The 21,549-nt window shown below is 36.3% G+C and overlaps 1 protein-coding gene across 3 annotated transcripts in view; it reads right to left on the reverse strand.

Moving 5' to 3' along the window:
- The window catches only part of SLC12A1 (solute carrier family 12 member 1), an 86,855-nt gene extending 65,886 nt beyond the window's left edge, over positions 1–20,969 (reverse strand). Inside the window, exons 1-6 of one of the 3 annotated variants that reach the window (XM_059702233.1) lie at positions 20,857–20,969; positions 18,917–19,531; positions 8,674–8,808; positions 8,450–8,525; positions 2,856–2,951; positions 974–1,113 (exon numbers count right to left, since the gene is read on the reverse strand). In XM_059702233.1, coding sequence (XP_059558216.1) covers positions 974–1,113; positions 2,856–2,951; positions 8,450–8,525; positions 8,674–8,808; positions 18,917–19,333 — 864 coding nt within the window. In that variant the 5' untranslated portion in view covers positions 19,334–19,531; positions 20,857–20,969. Of the gene's footprint in view, positions 1–973; positions 1,114–2,855; positions 2,952–3,472; positions 3,569–4,097; positions 4,194–8,449; positions 8,526–8,673; positions 8,809–18,916; positions 19,532–20,856 lie in introns of all 3 variants that reach the window. The other 2 variants (XM_059702232.1, XM_059702235.1) reach the window with 2 other exon arrangements.
- Positions 20,970–21,549: the final 580 nt, after the last annotated feature.

The raw sequence follows: 21,549 nt of genomic DNA on the forward strand, positions 1-21,549 counted from the left end.
TCAACTATCACGATATCTTCGTGCTTTTGTTCAAGTAACCTATTCTACTTAATGGTTTCACAGGGCAAGGGAAGCGATGCTGGCAATTCGGGTATGCCAAAGAGAAGTCAAAGTTGTAGAGAGCTTCCTTTAAGTGAAAAGGTGACCACAGTACAATAAGGTATTTTGAAAGAGACCACATTTATATAACATATTATAGCATATTCTTAGAATTTTTCTATTTTATTGAGTTATTGTGGTTAATCTCTTGTGCTTAGTTTATAAATTAAACTTTATAATAGGTTTCATATGTATAGGAAAAACATAGTATATGTAAGGTTTAGTACTATCCACAGTTTCAGGCATACACCCTCAGTAAAGAGGGTGGGACTACTATATTGCTGCTGATAATAATACTCATTATTTACTGTATGTTATGCAGTATTTCATGTACATTATTTCATTTGATCTGTACCACATTTCTATAAAATGCATAGAAGAGTATTAGTCCATGTTAAAGATTTGGAAAACAAGATTTAGAAGAATAGAGGGATTGGTCCAACAGCTGGTAAATGTGAGAGCCAGGATTTTAAGTCAGGTTTTTTTCTTTATGCTCACCAGATATTTTTCCATTGATATTTAGAGAGTGGAAGAGAGAGGGAAAGAGAGAAATATCAATGTGAGAGAAACACACTGATTGGTTGCCTCCTGTACAAGCCCTGGCCAGGGCCTGGGCTTGGGAAGAGTCTGCAACCGAGGCACGTGCCCTTGACTGGAATCAGACTGGGGGACACTTCAATCCGCAGGCCAATGCTCTAGCTTAAGTCAGTTTTAATGTCAAGCCTAGGGCTTCTTCAACTATATCCAAGTTCCACATTCTTCAGAATAAATCTATTTCTTCTCATCTTGCCATAATAATATGCCCTAGTGCCCTGAAAAAGCAAATTAAGCCAAATTATCTTGCTTGGATAAAAATAGAAGAGCTTTTACTTACCTTAAGAAGGTCTACCACAGTCTCAGCAAATCCCACCACATACATAGCAACAGCCACTGCGTTGGCAAAAGCAAAGATCAAGCCTATAGACCCACCGAACTCTGGCCCTAAGCTCCTGGAGATGAGATAGTAGGCCCCACCTGAAACAGAAACAGCATGCTTTACATGAGGAACCGCTAAGGGATTTAGTTTATTTATTTTATAAGGGATTTAGTTTTTATGGGAAAATAATTCTGAACATCTGAGGACATTTAAAATATTAATTGTTCTAATAAAAATATTATATTTTCTTAATAATTTTAGGAATCTATGTCACCTTAATGAATAGCTTAAACCTTCCTTGCACTTTGTATATTATCTACAATAGAGCTATCCTGACTCATTAAAATCCAACTTACTGAAACCTAATTAAACACAAATGTTACAAACAAGAATACAGCAAATGTTACCCAAAATGCTTTGTCTTTTATAAAATTTCATTGGAAAGTTCAAATCAATAATGTAACTGAAGTAAAATTTTATATCTGAAATTTCCAAAAACAGGCAGGGCTAGCAGAAAATGAAATAGGTGAAGTTTATCATTGCTATTCTAACTCTCTTTCTGTTATAATTTTCTGGTACATAATTGCTATGTGAAAAAGGTATCAGTATAGTTCTGTGTATTATCCACTCTATAAATCATACTTGGTTTTTTTAATGTTTTTAGTTCAAGAAGGCATGATTATTGCCAAATATCTCTATGTGTATGGAGGTGACAAATGGGAAGAAAGGTAGGGAGGGCTTAGAACAATTCTCCTTTCGACCTTAAAAAGGTAGCTCTATATATGGCTGTGTACTTCCGTGCACATGAAATACTGAGCTGGATTAGTTTACTGCTTAAAGGGTACTGAGAGTTGCCAGTGAAGGTAAAAAAGACTAGATGTTGAGAGGCCTGGATAACTTGATATTATCACAGACCATAGTAAATTAATAACTTCCTATACTGAGCTTGCCTTAGAGGTAGACAGAATTGGTAGGGAAATGACATTGAACAAACGTATCTAAAAACAAAACAAATGATCTTTACTTAAAAGGAATTTCCTCCACTATAGTCACTCCTATGGGTTAAGGGGTCAAAGTCCTCTCTGAAAATGTAACCTATTTCAGTGGGGCAAATCCCCATTATTTCCTTTGCCCATATTACACTAAATAATTTGGCTAGCCAGTTACTTAGGCTTGGTCAAAATGAGAGCCACACAGAAATTATGAGAGGAGGTGTGTTGTGGGAAGCACAGTGTTTTAGAAGCTCTTGGGTGGGGAGACTTGGGGAAGATACCCAAACAGAAACCCTGAGGAACCCAAGCAGAATGGAAGGGGGAAGAAGGAAGTTAGGACATTGATCAACTTTAGGCACTTCGTTTTCTGTTTAGGCCTGCTTGCTCCTGGATAATTTGAAAGAAACTGTTTGTTTTTCTTTTTAAAGATCTTCTCATGGCTGTTGGACACTGGAAGCATAGTGCTGGGTGAGCTCTGAGGACAGAGGGGGACGTTTCAGCAGTGACAGCTGGGCCACTGGAGAAGACCCATGCTGAGAGGACCTGGGAGAGAGCCAACAGGGCTTGCCCAAGGCACAAAAAAATGCCTTCTTTCTAGACACCTGGTCACTCTCTACTTTGTAAACATGTTCAATCACTGGAAATGGGGTGAAGAAATCTTTTCTGGAGATCTCTTAATATTAATTGAGAAGAACGCTGCCTTACTCCTTACTTTCTGGGTTATTCTGTCTTATGTTAAGGCTTTGGAGACTAATTATCAATATAAAATTTTTACTTCCAACATTAAATCAACTCTAGATGTTAATTCATAACCAAGCTTGCAGTCATAGGTAAATGAATCGGCTTACCTCCTCTTACTACTCCATTTGTACAAATGGCAGACATAGAAATACCTGTGAGTGTTGTCACTACCACACTCAGGCCAATGATGATGACTCCAAGACCTGCAAAATGCCCCAAGAAAAGTGTTTGGCTCCAGTACTTCAAGAAGTCCCCAGTACGTCAGGAGGCAGCAGTCTGCCTCTTGTCACAGAAGGTTCAGTCTCCGCATGAGAAACCTGAAATGTTCTAAAGAATCCCATTCCACGAAGGTCCAGGAAACACCTGAAATGTACTAAACTTTAAAATGGAAGCTGTGTCCAGGAATGATTTTCCAAGAAACACCAGGAAGAATGCAGACTAGCCTGAAAAATAAACCATTTGCCCAAGGAAGTTGAGCATCTGGAAACCGGGACCTGCAATGTGCCAGAGAGTCCGTTAGAGAAGAGACCACAGCTGGTCGGGAGTGGGCCGGGTCTATACTCACAGTACCTCATGTTTCCTTCAGCATCCAGATCATCCAAAGAGTTAGCCAGGCTTCAAGAACATTGGGCTACTTCCTTGTTCCCATAAAAAAGAAAGTATATAAAAAGTTTTGCCTACCCGTAGTAAGTGATGAGAGCATTAGATATCTTAGAAAGTTTACCTCCACGCACAAACCCGTTAGTTGCTATTGCAGAAGTTGACAACCCAGTAATAGAGGTTACCATGGTGGAAAGAAGAATTATGACAACTCCAAGACCTGTTAGCAATGAAAGATAAAAGATAGCACATTTTACTTTTCTTCCTTGGGTTCCGTATGGCCACAAACTACACGGCCTTTTGTTTAAGTCTTCATGTCCAAGCCTTGGGCCACAACGGAGCTCCTTTGTGCTGAAGAGAAACTGGCTTGCCTGGCATACAGATCAAGTCAGAGGACTGCTCATTACGATGAAGGATGGTTTCCAAACGTACACACAGTCTAAACTGCAGCCCTGGAAAGGAAACGTTGACTTGTGCTAATGTCCTGGGAGAGAAACTACCCTGGCTGTGAAAAGAGAAAACATGACATCTGACCTTCTCTCTTGCTTGAGAGGAATGAATGAGAAAGTTGGAGGGTTGACAAAGGTTAAATCCTTCCCCATTCTTCTTGCATCTCTCTTGCCTGAGGAGGGGCTAGGGGGGAAACTTGGATTACCTTTAAAAACACTCCAGAAAGGTCAGTGGTGAACTATTTGAGCCTGTGTTGCCTTTACCTTACAAATGATCATGCGGGTCACAAGTTTAATTACCTCCTCTGACATATCCATTTGTGGCAATAGCAGAGGTGGATAAACCTGTGATAGCAGTCACTGTCACGGCTAAGCCGATGATAATCACACCAAGACCTCAGTTGAGAGAGGAAAAATAAAGGCAATTAATTGGTGGAACAATCCATTAGGTCGTTTGCATAAAAACCAGCAAGTCTAGGGGAATCACCAAAGGACCACATTTGTGTTAACAAGGTGGCCTAACAATTGCCACAGAGTAAGTGCTCAGTTCTAGTTTTCTGCCAATAGCAGCACAGATCCTACAAACTCAAGAGCTAAGATGTGGAGTGTGAAGTTGAACACAATGAAGCAACTATGGCTGGTCAAAATTTAACATGAACCTCACTGATGATGATGATGAAGTTCTAAAGACACCTATACACATAGTAATTGGTCTATACCAGTGGTTCTTAACCTTCTGGCCCTTTAAATACAGTTCCTCATGTTGTGGCCCAACCATAAAATTATTTTCATTGCTATTTCATAACTGTAATGTTGCTACTGTTATGAATCATAATGTAAATATCTGATATGCAGGATGGTCTTAGGCGACCCCTCTGAAAGGGTCATTCGACCACCAAAGGGGTCGCGACCCACAGGTTGAGAACCGCTGGTCTATATAATACCAAGCTGTTAATATAACTAAAGAGTAAATGTTCATCTTTCCAGGTAACTATCTCTTCATATACATTTGGTTGTGTAGGAGTGGGAAATTAGATACAATCTAACAAATTGTTCATCTGGCAGATAAGTAATATGGAAAGAACCAAATTGAACTACTTTCGCTCACTGGCTATGTGACTTCTAACAAGTTAGTTTTCTGAGCCAAAATGGCAGTGAAATGAGAAAGAATGCATGTGTGAAGTGGCCAGCATTGTGCATAGAACACAGTCCACAATCAGTGGCAGTGTTTTGTGATCTGATCCATAATAGTCATAATAGCTATTGCTTATTAAAAGCCTACTCTCTATCCAGCTATGTGTTAGACAACATGAGAAATACAAAGAACAAACAAAATGAAGAAAGCTGACCTCCAGGATCTATGGTACAGAAGTCCATGATTACGAGAGGGAGAGAGTGGTAAACCAAAATTCAAAGGAAGGCAAGGGTGCTCTCAGCTAAGGATTATTTTGAGCTAAAGGTAGTTGAAAAGAAGCAGATACTTCCCTCTATTTGCCTAAACACAGGACATAAATTTGTAAAGGTGCCAGAGACAAGTCTAGACCATTATCAGCTGGAATTAGTACCAGAGGAACATAAACTTATCTTCTATTAGTTCCTCCATATAATTTGCCTTCCCACAATTTGCCACCCTCCATAAGTGTTGGCAGGCTCTCTAGTTCCAAGAATGATTAGAAGGGTAATCAGCCAAGAGAGGTTGTGATCTCTCTGGACATTCCCCAGGAGAAATGGAAGTCTAGGGAGATTAAGGGAAGAAACAGGAACACCCTGGCTCTAGCATAGGTCTCTAGGCTTTTTCCAGGTGCAGTAGGAAGAGGCTAACTATGGGTAAAACATGCAAACTCGGACCATATTGCTTTGGCACCTGTACATTCTTAAGTGTGGTGTTCTAAGAAATCGTTGCACTAAATTTTTTACATCTATTGCAGGCTTCCTGGGGTGAGCATCACCTCTTCATCACTATGTAGCCTCAGTTCTTTGTGCCTCTGAAAGTGATTTCTTTTGACCTTTTGCACATCATTTTGCTCTTGACTTAGTTTTGAGTAAGTTTGGCCAAATGTTTAGCTCACTCCAACAACTATACAGAACCATATAGTTTGCATTTCAGGGTATTAAACCTACTCTGATTTTATTTCCCTACCACAGTTTTCCCCTTGCCTCTATTTTCCCAACAATTCTTAATTTATCCTTTGGCATTGCAAACATTTCTGTAAACCAAATGAAATCCTGAAATAAATTTTATTAATTTAAACAGTGGAGGGATTTGTTTCTCTCTCACAAACATAAAATCCCAGGCTAAAAAGTAAAGTAGAGAACATTTAGCTCATAGTTTTCTCAAAGCACAGTCATCTAATCACCTACTCCAGAAAATGCCTGGAGCACCTATTAAAAATGCCCATACTTAACTGAGCTTGATCTTTCAAAGTGAATCCCTGGATTCTACAGTTTTATAACTTAACATCCCAGGTGATTTTTATGCACCCCACAGTCTGAAAACTATTGCACTATCCTCAGCCTGTCTCAATTTGTGCCTGCCTATTCAGCAAGGTTCTTTAGCATTATCTTCAAAGAATTGATTGGGAAACCATTAATCCAGCTCCCTAATTTTTAGATGAGAAAACGACCCTCACATAGTATAAATTACTTGCTTCTGGTCGTACCTGCTTTTCACACCCTTCTTCCCTGCCTGATAGTTAAGTTTAGGGCAAACTATCTGGCCCCAGCCATAGTCTCCAAGGCAGAGAAGAACAAGGAGATGGCATTATTGGCTCATTCTACCATTTGCTTTTGGGGACAAGACAGCCAACACTCATGACTCCAGAATGGTTATCTAAGGGCTACAGTTAGTTACTCCTGGCTCCAGCTTTCTTCTGGCTTTCTTCCCAGGGTCTGGGCTTAGAGTATTCAGGTTTCTTCTCCAAGCTATCCCCAAAGCAAAAAGAAACTATTTGTACTGTTTCTTTCCTTACCCAATTAAGGGGACTCAAATGGGACCCAGGTGGTGACTTAATGAACTCATTTAGCTTTAAGTTTAGAGCAAAGGCCAGTAAAACTGAGTAAGCGTAGTAATAAGTTTCTACTACTCACTAAAGTCTATTGTCTGAGAATTAAAAGAAAGGGTAGTGTAAAATTTATTTTAACAGCCATGCAGGTAGAACTCTATTTCTTCTAAAGTAGGATTGAACTATTTAAGTAAAAGGTCTTTATTAAAACGAGACTGATGTCTGAAAGCATAACAAGCAGTTTAGCAGAAGATAGGATTCTTCCTCTTTTACAGTGTTGCAATAAACATGAAACTGGATTGACTGTGAAGAGTAATGTAAGATCTGATTAAAGTTCAGATTATAGCCCAACATATGGATGTTAAATAAATTGCATTAAAAAGAATTACTTTTGCCCTTGGCTATGCTCACACCTCCAAACAAAGTAATGTTTCTTGATGATCTCAATAAGTCACTAATCTGCCCTTAGAAACCTAATTTTGCATGAAACCCTGGAGCAAAAACTTGGCAATATTAAGATGCAGATTTTCCATGGAACAGCATATACTTAGCTGGGACCCTGCGGCTGTAAGCATTCATTTGACATGCATCATAAAGCCAGCAAGCAGCCCTTTGTCAGGAGCCCAGCCGTTGCCAAACATGAAACATGGAAAAACTATGGGAACAGGTTCCAGTTTTTCAATTTACAACCCAGCCCTTTCTTTTTCCCAAGTTAGTCTTCTGATGATTCTGAATGTGTTTTGAGGAGCAAAGGTATTAAATAATGACCAAGTACCGTTTGAATGAGAAGTGAGATACATTCTGGAATAGTATCTGAAAGCATATCCAAATGTCTATGTTCTTGATACTAATGATTTGTAAGTCTTCCCTAGGAGTGAATCCATAATGTCTTTTCCATATATAGAGTAGAACACCATTATTAATTTTTATCACATTAAATCAGGAACTTTGATAAAATTCAAATACATTTTTATATAAATTTTTTATTAATATACTTTCAATAAAAAGATTTGCCACAGGAAATAATACTTTAAATAGAATATAATATTTAAACATTAAATAATCACTCATAATGATGTCAACATTCATTTTCCATTTAGAAAAATTAGCAAGAGCTATATATATGATCTGAGTCATTTTATCTATCACTGTAAGCTTCCATCTGGCAATACTTTATTAACCTTTGTTTTCTTACTGCTGATACCTGAAATGAACAGAATTATTTTCTTTGGAAAATGTTCAACAATTCAGCATTTTTATTTGTCAGGTCACATTTTCTCTTGTTTTCCTCAAGTTATTTTTTACTTAGTGAAGTTCTGCCAATAATCATAAATGTCAGTATGTCACAAATATGAATACTATTATTTAATATGAATGTGTATCTCTCTACCTGTACACCTAAAACTCTATGAAAATGTAGAAATATTTCCTTGAGCACTTATCTGGTTGGCAAACTGGAAAATTCCAGTCGCCCAAGAGTTAATGCTTCACCTTTCCTCTCCGACAAACATGTCTAAGAGGCAAAGCGAGAGTACAAATGCTCTTCTGTGACCTTCATCTCACATTCCGCATTAATGGTGAACACAAACTGCTTATTTTGAGCTTAAAATTGACATAAAACTTTATATAAGAAAGGGGGAAAATGCTTACCTATTCCAGCTTCTCCAACAATCCAGGAGAGGCGAATGAAGAGCATGACACCCCAGATATTCAGCATGCATCTTACCTGTGGATGGAAGGGTGTTGAAAGGGACATGAGAAGTGATAGTGCGGCAAAACCCAGGTCTTTGTAACCGTGGTGTTCAGGCCTTGTTAACAGTCTACTACAACATTGAATGGATCATTTTCATTTGTAAACAGAGGAGCTTTCTCACCAGCACACCTTTCACCCATCCGAACTTCACAGCCCCGGATTTATCTTCTTCTTCTTTATTTTCAGCTTGTTCATCTCCAGGCATCCCATCACCGTTAGCAACCCTGTCAGTTGAACCTGGGGCCACTGCCACATTCTGCATTGTTACAGAGAGCAAAGACATAGTATACGTCAACAAACACGTTTCCATAAAAACTTCAGAGCAAATCAAAACAATGGACATAAACTTTGACAAAAAAAATAATTCTAGACATTTTAAGATAATTAATGTCTGCCCTGGGAAGCTGAAGGCACCAAGACGGCAGGTGTGGTGAGCAATCTGGGCACTTCTTCTACTGGTGAGAATATTGCCTTAAAGGAAAATGACCAGCTTTTGATTTGTTTAGAACACAAAAGGAACAAAAGAGAGAAGAAGGGATGTAATAAAAGGAGGAAAGTCTATCAAGAGTGAATGAGGGTCTTTGAGAAGACTTGGTAAGAGGACCTGAAAGTTAAGCTTCTTTAACTAAAACAGAGCACCTGGCCTTCCTTCCATTACTCCCTCTGGGATTCATTTCATTCATCTAAAATAATGATGATAAAAGTTCTCTACTCACGTCAGAGTATCTGTAAGAAGATTCAATGAATGGATACAGATTTTTTTCTTTTTAAGAAAAGGGTTTAAAGGCATTGTATGGCTATACAAAAATGCTATTCCTGTAGGAAAAATTTCTTTTTGATGAGATATGCCTTTGCCTGAGAACTGTGGGCTGTGCTCTTAGTATTGCACAGAAGGAAAGAAGTCTCATAATTAGAAAGATTGGCTGAGTGTGAAATGAGAAGTAGTATAAAAAAGCTTAAAATAGTCATTCCTTTATTTATTTATTTTTAATTAATTTTTCCTATGGCCTAACTTTGAAAAAGACCTTCCTTATTAGTAGAAAGTCTCTGAATTCAGTGGGGGAGGTAATAGCTCTGTTTCTCTCAAGAATAACTCCCTAATTTCTCTTTTAGGTATGACTTTTATTAATTTCAGAAGCATCCACTTAATTTAGCCTATCTGGCACCTACCTGACTCTGTAATGGTTGGACTATACCCCATTGTGCTTCCCAAAATCAATCGTTCGCAGTAAGGGTTTTGAGACCATTAGGGAAGTCTTTTAATTCAGCACTTAATTATTATTAAAGGACAACTTTATTTGTTTAAATGTTTTAAATTTATTTAAGCCTAGAATGATATGTTCTGACATTACCAGCTAAGAGGTCTTGGACAAGGGTACCCCCTGCCCCCTAAAATGGAACTGGCATGAAATAAATATTCCATATTAATTATAAAGACTTTATTTGGGGGCCATCGTAGTTCTTGCCCTTGCCATGCTCAGGGATTCCTGCTGCTTGAGCTTTGGTGTAGCATTAGCCTCCGCACTGTAAACTGGATCTAATTCAGGCTGTTTATTCAAAATGAGTTTGACTTCTTGTCTCCTTCCTCCAGCATATTTTTTTTACTTCTCTTTGTAAGTGAGGATATTTTCCAATTTTGTTCTCGCATAAGAATTTTTCATGATACTAATGTGACACTTGGGTAGCCAATGTAATATAATACAATAAGAGTCATTGTACGCCAATTAAACTGAAAAGAAGATGGTGGTGTTGGTTACTTCTCCTCAATGTCAACTAAGGGCCTTATATATCAGGCCAATGATAAGCACTATTGAATCCATAAAGGGGACTTGAAGGTCACCTGATATCTATCACTTAAGAGCAGACAACTTAGTTCCTCATCCGTTCTGGCTTCCTATTTCTTTTCTCTTCCTTCCCCATCGGGTATTCCCTTTCTCACGCTTTCCTTTGTACAGGCCACATTTCAAAAGGGAGGGGAATGGAATAAATCCCAAGCCAGGTTATTTTATTTAAAGACAGCACTGGGAGGAAAAGGTTGAATGAAAAAGGATACAAATTAATAGTTAAATTTAGTTATGAATTACCTGGAGTATATATCTTCAGCATCTTTAAGTCTCTATTTGCACAGATAATTGAAAGTCGACAGCATATATTTACATCAATGTAAGATATGGATAAAGGAAGTCCATGGAAGTGGAGGCTGAAGTAGCAGGGCAGAACCTGGAGCTGTGTTCTAGCCACAAATGCAAGTCATGCATGTAATTCACAATTTTTCAGTAGTTAATTTTAAAAAAGTAAAAAGAAATTAGTAAAATAACATGGGTTCAGATATGGATCCTTAAATCTTAAAAATATACTTAATTTCTGCAGAATATCATATTTCTAATACTTGCAATGTAAATATTCATTAACAGCTGTGGAACCCCACACGGTAGATGGGTGAAACAGTTGGGGTTGTTCTCCAGTCAATTAAAAATTCAACTTCTCCCTGAAAGGATTCTGTAAACATAAGGCAGCTGAGTGGGTCAAATGTAACTTTCATTTTCTACAATTGGAAAATCAATGAGAACAGAGAATTGAAAAATGTGTTAAAATGTCCATGACAGTTGAAGAGATTATTTGGTTAGGAGATTCATTTATTGACTTAATTTGAGAAAAAACTTTTAACATTGTCAATAATCTAGTTAATCAAGATCCCATGGCCAGATTAAGAAGTACAAATTGCCAATTATAAAAATAGTCATGGCAATATAAAGTACAGCAAGAGGACTATAGTCAATAACATTGTAATAACTATATATAGTGTCAGCTGGGTGATCACTTCATAAGGGGTATAAAAGTCTGAGCACTATGTTGTACACTGAAACTAATATAATACTGTATGTCAAATATAATTGGAAAATAAATTAAATTTTAAAATTGTTATTTAAATGTTAATATGCTTTGGAAAAAAAAGATCCCATGGCCAGACCATCAGCAGTTACTCATTCAGGGCAAAGGCAATTTCCTTTTCCTGGATTAATTGGGGATCCCATGAGACAAAGCCTTAATCACTTGCTTTACAAAGGCAGTCTTGGGAATAAAACCCATGTTTTATGATTAAACCTGAACTTGAGGGTCTGGTCCAGGAAATTGCTTTGCTCTCTGATGAACTCTGAGGGTAACTGTGACCCTTAGATCTGGATTAATGAGAATACCAATGGCTGTAAAAAAAAAATCTTACAAAGTAGGTTAAAGGATGAATAGAATATTAATATTTCCTCTTAAATGAACATATCTTTCTGATTGATGCCCTTCTAGTTAAGTTTAATAGTTCTTTAACTTATCTCTCTATATAAAGCAAAAGAATCTTCTATAGGACATGTCAAGGAAATCATCATATATGGAAATTAGTAAGGCAATAATTTTCTCAACTATTCCATCAATGTAAAATATATAACCCTCCCTTAGGTAAATATGTTCAACCTGCTAAAGTTTCAAAATTTTAAATATATTTATACCTTAGAGGGGGGAAAACCCTGCAATGTATATATTTCTTCTATTGACTTTAATGGTCTGCTAGTAAATTTATAAGTACAGAATCCATTTCCATTGCTCATTCCCAGAGTTCAGAAACTGCTGCACCATATAAACTAGAAGACTTGGAATCCAGTTTGGGCTATGCAATTAATTCAGGGTGTGTCCCCCAGCGAGTTACTTAACCTTTCCTGGATATTGCAGATGAAGATACGTCCACTGGGTTTTCTGGGAATTTTACTTTGAAGTAGTTTACTTGAAGGCAAATTCATTTTTCTATGTTTGCTATCTTTCTGTTCTGACATGGCAAAGTAAAACTTGGTTTCCCTTCTTAATAAATGTCTCTTTTGCAAGCCCAAACAGCAATGATGATAAAGTACTGACCAGGACTTTGGGGGAGGGTTTGTGGGTGGTCGGTGGCTGTGGCAAGCAGACTCCTGGCTCCTGCATGTTCTTGGGACCAACATCTCAAAGACTAATAAAAGTTTTATGCTTGCTGCCTGGAACCAGTTTTTTCCCTTCATACTTGGAGTTAATTTGTTTGTTCACACTCCATTACCATAAATGATGACCCATAACCTTTATAAATGCATTTTAAATTGCATAGCTTTAGGGAATGATTATTTATTTACTAAGAGTTTTTACCTGTGCATTAAGTATTCCGAGAAGGTAAAATAAAGTGCATTAAAAAGAAAGAAGGAAAATAAGAAAAACCATTTGATAACAAACTTTGCTACCCTAATACTAACAAACTAGTAAAGCTTCCATTGTATACAGATTAAGGAGTAAATGAAAAAGTAACATATTTATTCTTTAAGTTCTAACTAGATACATTTTCAAGTTTTTAGCCTTTAATCTCAGGATAGTAGAAACTTTAGATCATCATTGAGAAGTAGTTTCATAAATATTTAGACCTACATGATACCTTCCCCATTATTTTAAAATATTTTTTATTATTGAAATATTTAAACACATGCAATAATAGGGAGAATAATATATCTCATGTACCTATCATTCAGCTTCCACAATTATCAACATATGTCCAATATCATTCCCCTAGACCTCTTAGACTGCTGTCACTGGATTGCTTTAAAACTAATTCCTAAGGACCAGATAATTCCTAAGGATCATTTCAGAATTAAAAAAAACACACAACATGATTCTAATCACATTTGTATATCTTAATAGCCAGTATTACTATGTTTGTACATTTCTAGCCTTTTGTGATAAAGGGGGATATTTTAAATTGTGAAAATAAACAGAACAAAACAGAAACAGACTCATAGATAGAGAGAACAAATTGATGATTGCCAGATGGGAGGGTGTGGAGGATGGTGAAAAAGGCGAAGGGTATTAAGAAGTACAAACTGCCAGTTATAAAGATAGTCATGGGGATGTAATATCATAGTATATATAGTCAATAATATCATAATAACTGCAGGGTAATATCCTGGTGATCAACCATAAGGTATATAAATATCTAATCACTATATTATAGACTTGAAGCTAATGGGATATAGTTAACTATAATAAAAAATAAATTTTAAAAAGGAAATAAAAAGAGGATTTTTTTCTCTTTCTAAAAGTTACTGTAGACTATGCCTCTAACTCATACCAATGGAACAATTTATAGTCACAGTATTTTTACTACATCTGAAAAACGCATGGCTCACACACAAATGGACATATTTTTGATAACTTGGGCCAACAGGGAGCTATATGTGATAAACCATGATAAACCAGAATATGAAAATGAAACAAAATGATGCTTGGCATTTTCCAAGTATACTTTAAAGGAACTCCTATCTATCACTGAACAATTTATAATGGAAAATTAATCTTTTGTTTGTTTGTTCCCATGGAGTATTTTAATAGTAAGAGCTCCCGCTGTGGCCTTGGGTACTACAAACGCGACAGGTATTAGAATGAGCCCTTATTTGCAGTTTAACTCCAACAAATATTTTAGGGGTAGCTTCTGGTCATCCCTGGCCTTAAAGGCATTTATTGCCTCAATTTTAATGTCTATTTTATTTGCTTGGCGATGTCTAATAGCCCCAATTTGAATGCTAAAGTTCCAAATTTGAACTTTGAAACACTTTAGAAAAAGTTGTTTTATAGGGAACACATTTGTACATTTTAATTGTCCTTTTTCAGAAGATAAGCATTTCTACATTGACTTCTGTGGTTTAATGCTTACTTTGACTACATATCCTTTATTTCTACCCATAGCAATGCCATTTGACTTAGGAAATTTTAAAATCTCTTTAACTTGCTTTATACAGAAGCTCTTATAAATAAATAGCTAATAAATGCTTTTAATGGTGACAATGAAAATTGAGATCTGCAATTAATTCTGTAGGGGAAGCAACATAATGTCTTGGCACAGTCCCCCAAATAAGAAGGAATTGGGATCTCCTGCTCAACCCATCATGACTGAGGTGTGGTTTCTCCCTTGTGCCCAAGTTCCACCAGATTCCATTGCCATGGAATGAGCCGAGGCAAAGGGCTTATGGGAGAGTAGGCTGAGGGTGAAATATGTAATAAAGAGCATAGACTCTGGAGTCCTGTAGGCATGGGTTCAACTTATCAGCCTGTGACCTTCAAGATAAAAATAACTTTTAAAAAAGGAAATAAGAAGGTTTTTTGACCTTGGAAGTTTTGAGTTCTCTAAGTCATTGTTTTCTAAGGTCCATAGGATTTTATAACATTTTCATCATCTATAAAATAAAAAGAATAGTAGTACCTAACTAGAAGAGTTGTTATAAGGATTGAATGAGAATTTGTCAAATGTGAGCATTCTGCTTGATACACACACACACACACACACATATATATTAATTCTCAGTAAAAAGTTTGTTATTATGTATCAGAGTCACACTTAATGCTTTTATTCATACATTTATTTTAGTTGCTAACAATCTAATGACTCACATATGAAGTCATTCTATGAACTTTGTTTAGAATCAGTTCCTAACAGTTGGTTTCCTTAATAATATTTTTATTTTTATAGTATTTTATGCATTTCATAGACAATTTATTTCAATGACATGAGAACAGTGATTTTGATAGAAAGGCTATGTATTTTCCTGATTCCTTTGTAATTATGTTTTTTCTGAAATGCTAACAATGGTAGTTAGTAAGGCTGAAAACGAGTTCCATGAAAAGATGGCCATAAGAATTACGGTGGATACTAAAAGTGGGATTGTTTTTACAAAGTAAAAATACTAAATTAATCTTTGCTAGATGTATAATATAATGAACATTATAAATGTTTTGATATGGGAAGATCTCCAAAGTATATTGTTTAGTGAAAAAAGCAGAGTGCAAGAGAATGTGTAAAATATGTCCTAATACATGTTTGAAAAAAGAATATGGACAGAAAATTATATATATATATATAAAATATATATATATTTTATATATATATATAAAATATATATATATTTTATATATATATATATAATATATATATATGTGTGTGTGTGTGTGTGTGTGTGTGTGTGTGTGTGTGCGTGTGTGTGTGTGTGTGTAGGCATAAAAAATTTCAGGAAGGATTTATAAGAAACTCTCAGTAATGATTCCCCTGAAGAAAATAACTAAAGAGTTACATTAGATAACAGACAGTTCAATAAATATATTTAGTACTTGTTAAATATTGGATCGATGTGTAGTTTGCTTTTTAAATAAAAATTTTAAATTAGCTAGTAGCTAGTATAAAAATTACCATAATCGTTATCAACATTTTTGAGTTTCTATCCATTGGAGGCAATATGCTAGACTTTATATGCATATAAACATTAGTATTCACAAGCATCTTGCAAGATCAGCTGAAGTTACGTAGCTTGTATAATACTGTAGAGCAAGTAAGGGATGCACTACTCTTTTTTTCTGCTTTTAATTAGAGTTTTCATAAATCCTTAATTCATAATCACCAGTATAGGCATTTCACTCTTTACTATACAGAAAATAAAAAGGATTTCTTCAATCATGATAGCAAATCATTGGCCTAACAAATTCTGTCAATATCTACTTCTACTAGAATTTCACTTAAGATTGATACTTAAAACAAGATATTTCAAACTTATTTTTCATTTTATCAATTAGGACAAACTTGTATTTTTTCTTTCTGACTTGGGAATTATAACCACAACTAGCACAAAATCCAATTGGTTTCTGATTAAATATGTTTTGCCATTTAGTATAAATGTACCATTCTTAAAAGGCTTTTTAAAGCAATATAATAATGGATGCAAAAAGATCACCAAACAAGTAATATGTCAATTACTTTCCACTTTTAAATTAAGTAAACACTATCATTTACAATTTTTTTGCATACAAAAAAATCTGTGACATATCTGAGTATTATCATATAATGTTTACTCTAGTTGTGATTTGAGAAACTACCATAAAAAATGTCAAGGACCACAAGGAGGTGGCAGTAGAGTTACATTACATTACATTGCAGGGCTTCATCTTCTATTTGGGGGTGTGGGGCAGAGGAAAACCGGGGAAATGAAATAGTAGTAGCAAATTCACTGGGAAGAAGAGAGGTGAATTGAAGAAGGCGCTGCAATCAAAGGCTATCACAGGGTAGAACACATGGGGAGGCAGACTTATCCCCTACAACTTTAGTGACACTACAGGAATGTGCCCACTGTAGTTGCTGTGGTTGTATTTGAATTCTGCTCCCAATTTGGCCCTGTGGATACTTGTGTATGATTTAATCAAAATGAAGTACCCTAGATAAGTAAGGGTCAAGTTCATACAAAGAGTAACTTATTGCTGTACTCATCCAGAATGATTAGTCAGGGCATGAGACCTAAACCTAACTTTTAATTTATTTACTTTGCCATTCCTTTGTAGGTGAGAAAAAAAATGCTTTGAGTCAAAGTTAAGTCCTCAGTCTCATTTTATCTTTCCAAAAAAATATGATAACCCAGCTATCACATCTGTCAAATGCAGCTATTCCATTTCTACTGAATCAGATGGTTGTTTTTTTTTTTAACAATGTCGTTCCCTCTGAGTTAGTCTTCCTGTGTATAAAGATTTACATGTTACAGCTTTAGAAATTGTAAATAAGCTACTCTTCTCTCTCCAAAATTTCACTCCTAGGAACAATGTGAGTTTACTCCATTTCCTTTTTAATAGAGTTAAAATTTATTTTCTTTTATTGTTAAGTTGGGGGAGGGGTGAATGACACTATTCAAATTTTAATCACAATTTTATGAAGGAGCAGCTTTAAAAAATATGTTGAAGTATGGTGGAATGGAATTTCAGGTCTTTTTAAAGAGGACTTTGGCTCATTTTACTACTTCAAAATAAATTGAAATTTCTTTATAATGCCCTAAATTTCTCTTTCTACCCCTCCCACATCTTGGAAACCCCTTGTACACTCTTTTCTCAGCCTTCGTTTCCCTCTTTCCTCTCCCTTTTTTCTCTTCTCCTCTCCTCTTCTCTCAAATAGAAAAGGGAAGTGACACCTTGGTCTGATTTCAAATTGCCCTCTTCTCAAAAAATCTTCCGGGGGGTTGTCACTTTGTATGACATTGCCACATTGCTAACTCCTCTTGATTACAGCATTAATATCTCAGGTAGTCTAAAGCATATTCCTATAAAGAAAACAGCCATGTAACAAAGTGTTGCAGATATAGTACACGGAACAAGTCAGGTTTGGTGGGGAGAGGAGACACTTACAAAGACAAAGTTTAGAGCATGGGCTTGTTCCCCCCCCACCCCTCCACCCCCTTCCCCCGCAAATCACTCAGTCTCTGGTGTAAAACACAGAGTCAGAGACCTTATACAATCACGGGGAACAAGTTTTGGAGATGGGTTTCCTTGGGAAAAGAAGGATGAGCAGAAACTAAAAGGAGCTTTTCACCTTTATCATCATCTTTCATGAGATTGGTATTCCTAGAATCCCCAGAGTAGGTGATCATTTAATAAAAAAAAAAATGGTTGAACAAATGAATGAATATGAAAGAAATTGTTCCAACCAATTTTTTCCCTCATCTCAACACTTGGGCAAGAGTAAACTATATTGGATATGTGACAGCTAATTATTCTTCTTAGCAAGTGATTATACCGACAAAGAATGATATTCATTCCCAAATGTGTTCCCGAAGACCAGGAAGATAAAGTGCATCAACATATTTTAGAGCAGGTTATGGAAGAAGAAACAGACGAAGCTTACACATGATTTGCTTGTAGATTAGAAAAAGTGCTGCCTTATGTTTCTGGCAGATTTGGGAACTGTGGCTATATTCCTTAAATAATAAAAAGTTTAGCCACATCTGCTGCTTCTGTAGTTAAATTTAATTTAGTTACTTTTATATGTTTAAGTGCACTCTGGAGCCTCAGGCGAAGCTTTGAAGAGGAAGGGAGAACATGCTGAATCTTATAAATCTCTGCTGTCTCTTTAAAGAACATGGAAAATACCCATGTGCACTAAAGGCTGGTACCACAGAATTAACTACAGCAAGCACCAGGGATTTTTTTTTTTTTTTTACAACTGTTGTAGAAGCATTCTTCCTAAGGTGAAATCAGCTTAGTATTCAGTTTGACATGTTTAACCAAGTGTGAATCGAGTAGACTACAATTGTAAACAACCGAGGACATATTGCCTAACTTTCAGAGTCAATTCTCTAGTTTTCTTTCCTCAGTCAGTAAATACCTGTGAGACGCTTTTGTGTATTTTCTGCTTATTGGGAACGAGGGACAGTCGTGTAAGTAAGATGGACAGTTTGGAACAGACCTCGTCATTGGACGCTTCTACATTCCTAGTGCTATGAAAGAACAGGAAATCGCCTGAAGGAGGAAGGGAGGACACCTGCTTGTTCTCTTAAGCTTACCTTTGCAAGCTGCTCATGAATTTCAAGTATGCTGGGTCGATTGGCCTTGGGCCCGCTGAGGCTGCCGGTGTTGCGATAGTACTCGATCTTGGGGACAGCATCCATGGTGTTGTGGCCAAAGGTTTGTAGGTAGTATGTGTTTGTGTGAGAATCATAAACATGAAAACTAGCATCTGTCTTAGTAGTTTCTCCGTTTTGGAGGAAATTGTCATAGCACTCCTGTTTCCCAGGCCTAAAGCTGATTCTGAATCTGGTCTGGGCTTCATCCCCAAAAGAGGTTTCCTCATAATGGGGAGGGTCGCTGTTATCCGCTGTGGCACTGCTCTCATGGCCCTCATTTACGACATTAACTTGAAAGCGATTGGTATTACTGGGCGCTGAGTCCAGAAATACGCTGGAAGAATTGTTCAGTGACATCTTCCAACTAAATTTTTTTTTTGGGGGGGGGGGACTCAGCTATTTACTTTATTATTGCTTTTTTAAAAAATTATATATTTCCTCCTCCAAATAAACACTAATGTGTTAACATTAGGGAGCCCCTGGCTTTTGTTAGAAGAGCTCAATAAGTAGATTCTTGATGTATTTCCTATTCAGTCTTCACATTGTTCTTCAAAGCTGTCATTGAAAAAGAAAATTAAAACTTGGTCCAAGTAATAGAAATATATTTAAGTAGGAATGGAGGTGTGAGGAAACAGTGATCTTTCACAAGACATATATTTTTGAGTTAATTTAATTAAAAAGTACCTGTCCAGGAACCTTAGTCACCTGAGTAATTAAATCCCAGGATAAATAACCAGGGATTTAGCGAACCGAATTTCCAATAGAGTCATTAAACTGTTATCTGTGTTTGTAGTCTTTGCTTAGACTCTGTGCAGTTGGATTCAATAAGACTTCAGAAAAGATATAACTACTGATTTAGTACAGTAAGAACTGATGAGAACATTCTTAGCCTGAAACACAGTTCATCGACAGTACAAAATGTTGAAACTGCAAGGTATTTTTTGATTGATAACTATATAATTAAATGATAAGTAAAATTTAAAAATATTTAATCTTCTAAAAGTATATTCTTGGTAGACTTTAAAAACTTGTACTGTCAAGACGATGTCCCTCTAAATCAGTGGTTCTCAACCTGTGGGTCGCGACCCCTTTGGCAGTCAAACGACCCTTTCACAGGGGTCACCTAAGACCATCCTGCATATCAGATATTTACATTACGATTCATAACAGTAGCAACATTACAGTTATGAAGTAGCAACAAAAATAATTTTATGGCTGGGTCACAACATGAGGAACTGTATTTAAAGGGCCAGAAGGTTGAGAACCACTGCTCTAAATGATCAGCTTTCTTACTTGCTTTCAAAATGTTTGATTTGCTCAAAAATTTGTCTGTTTTACAAACGCCATTATAAAGTCTTAAAAATAACATATGACTAATCAGGGTAAGGACATAAATCAGTCCTCAGTAAAGTCGTATTCGATATTTAGTTTAAATAACCATGCTTCTCTGATTCCCCTTAATTAAATATTCTGAATCTTCACTGAGAAGTTTATATGTGACTTTTAGATAAGCAGAGTATTGAATCATTTTCAAAATCCATGGTATAACCCCATCTTAGCACATTCTTTCTTTAGAATAATATCCTTTAATTTATATCTTAAAATTTGTCTTTTCCAAGAAAGTTTTAAAAAGTACAAAAACTTGCCTCTCTCCTGAAATTAATAAAACTATTTATTTGAATTTAAAAAATTTCAACTTCAACTCTCAAGTAACCTCTCCTGGGGAAATCCTAAGCGACGCTGTTGTCTCTTCAGTTTTTATGGAATATCCCACTTCTCTCTATCGTCCTTGATATCCTCGCCCTTACTCCACTGCTCAGAATCTACTTTATGCATAATATTAAGTGGCATTTTACCCTGCCCAGAAATGTTTAACTCACCACCGGAGCCTTTTCTCTGGAAGCGTAACCTGCTTCAGCATCAGCCAGGCATATATGGGGCACTTAGCTTTCAGCTCAGAATCTCAGGCTGCTTCTTATTGGTTAGAATCTTCCTGGAAAGAGATGACTGAGCAATGATTGGCCTGGAATAATACAGTAGGTCCCACCCAGTCATTAGCCCTGAGGAACCTTAAGTACTACATCAAATAGTAACTAGTAGTAAACCATTAATCCTTTTAGACAGAACGTAAAATAAAGTTTCTTTAATTCATAAGGGGAGTTGTGTTACCCAACAGCAATTATCCAACAAAATTCGAGCAGTGCGTTAGTTGTTTGGAACTAAATAAATTCAATCCCATCTTCTTATTTCACATGATTCTTAGTGACCTCCTATTGTTTGGCATGTGCAGAAAATGTAGGTCTCCAGAGATAATTTCTATACATTGTAACTAGAAAATGCTATTTGAGATTATTTTATCTTGCTTATCATACATATTACTTTGACTTTCTCTGCATAGGATTGAGAGTATAGTCAATAATTTACTGCAAATATTCCTACGTAGTAGGAAAACAGTTTCAAGAAGAAATCAAACTGTAGCTAAGTTTCCCAGTGGCACTACTAAAGGACCTTTTAGTCTCCCTTTCGGAAACATTTTATCAAACTCGGATTTTGAGTTTTGTAGAGGGAAAGGT

The sequence above is a fragment of the Myotis daubentonii genome, chromosome 1 (genome assembly GCF_963259705.1).
Source record: "Myotis daubentonii chromosome 1, mMyoDau2.1, whole genome shotgun sequence".
NCBI lineage: Eukaryota > Metazoa > Chordata > Mammalia > Chiroptera > Vespertilionidae > Myotis > Myotis daubentonii.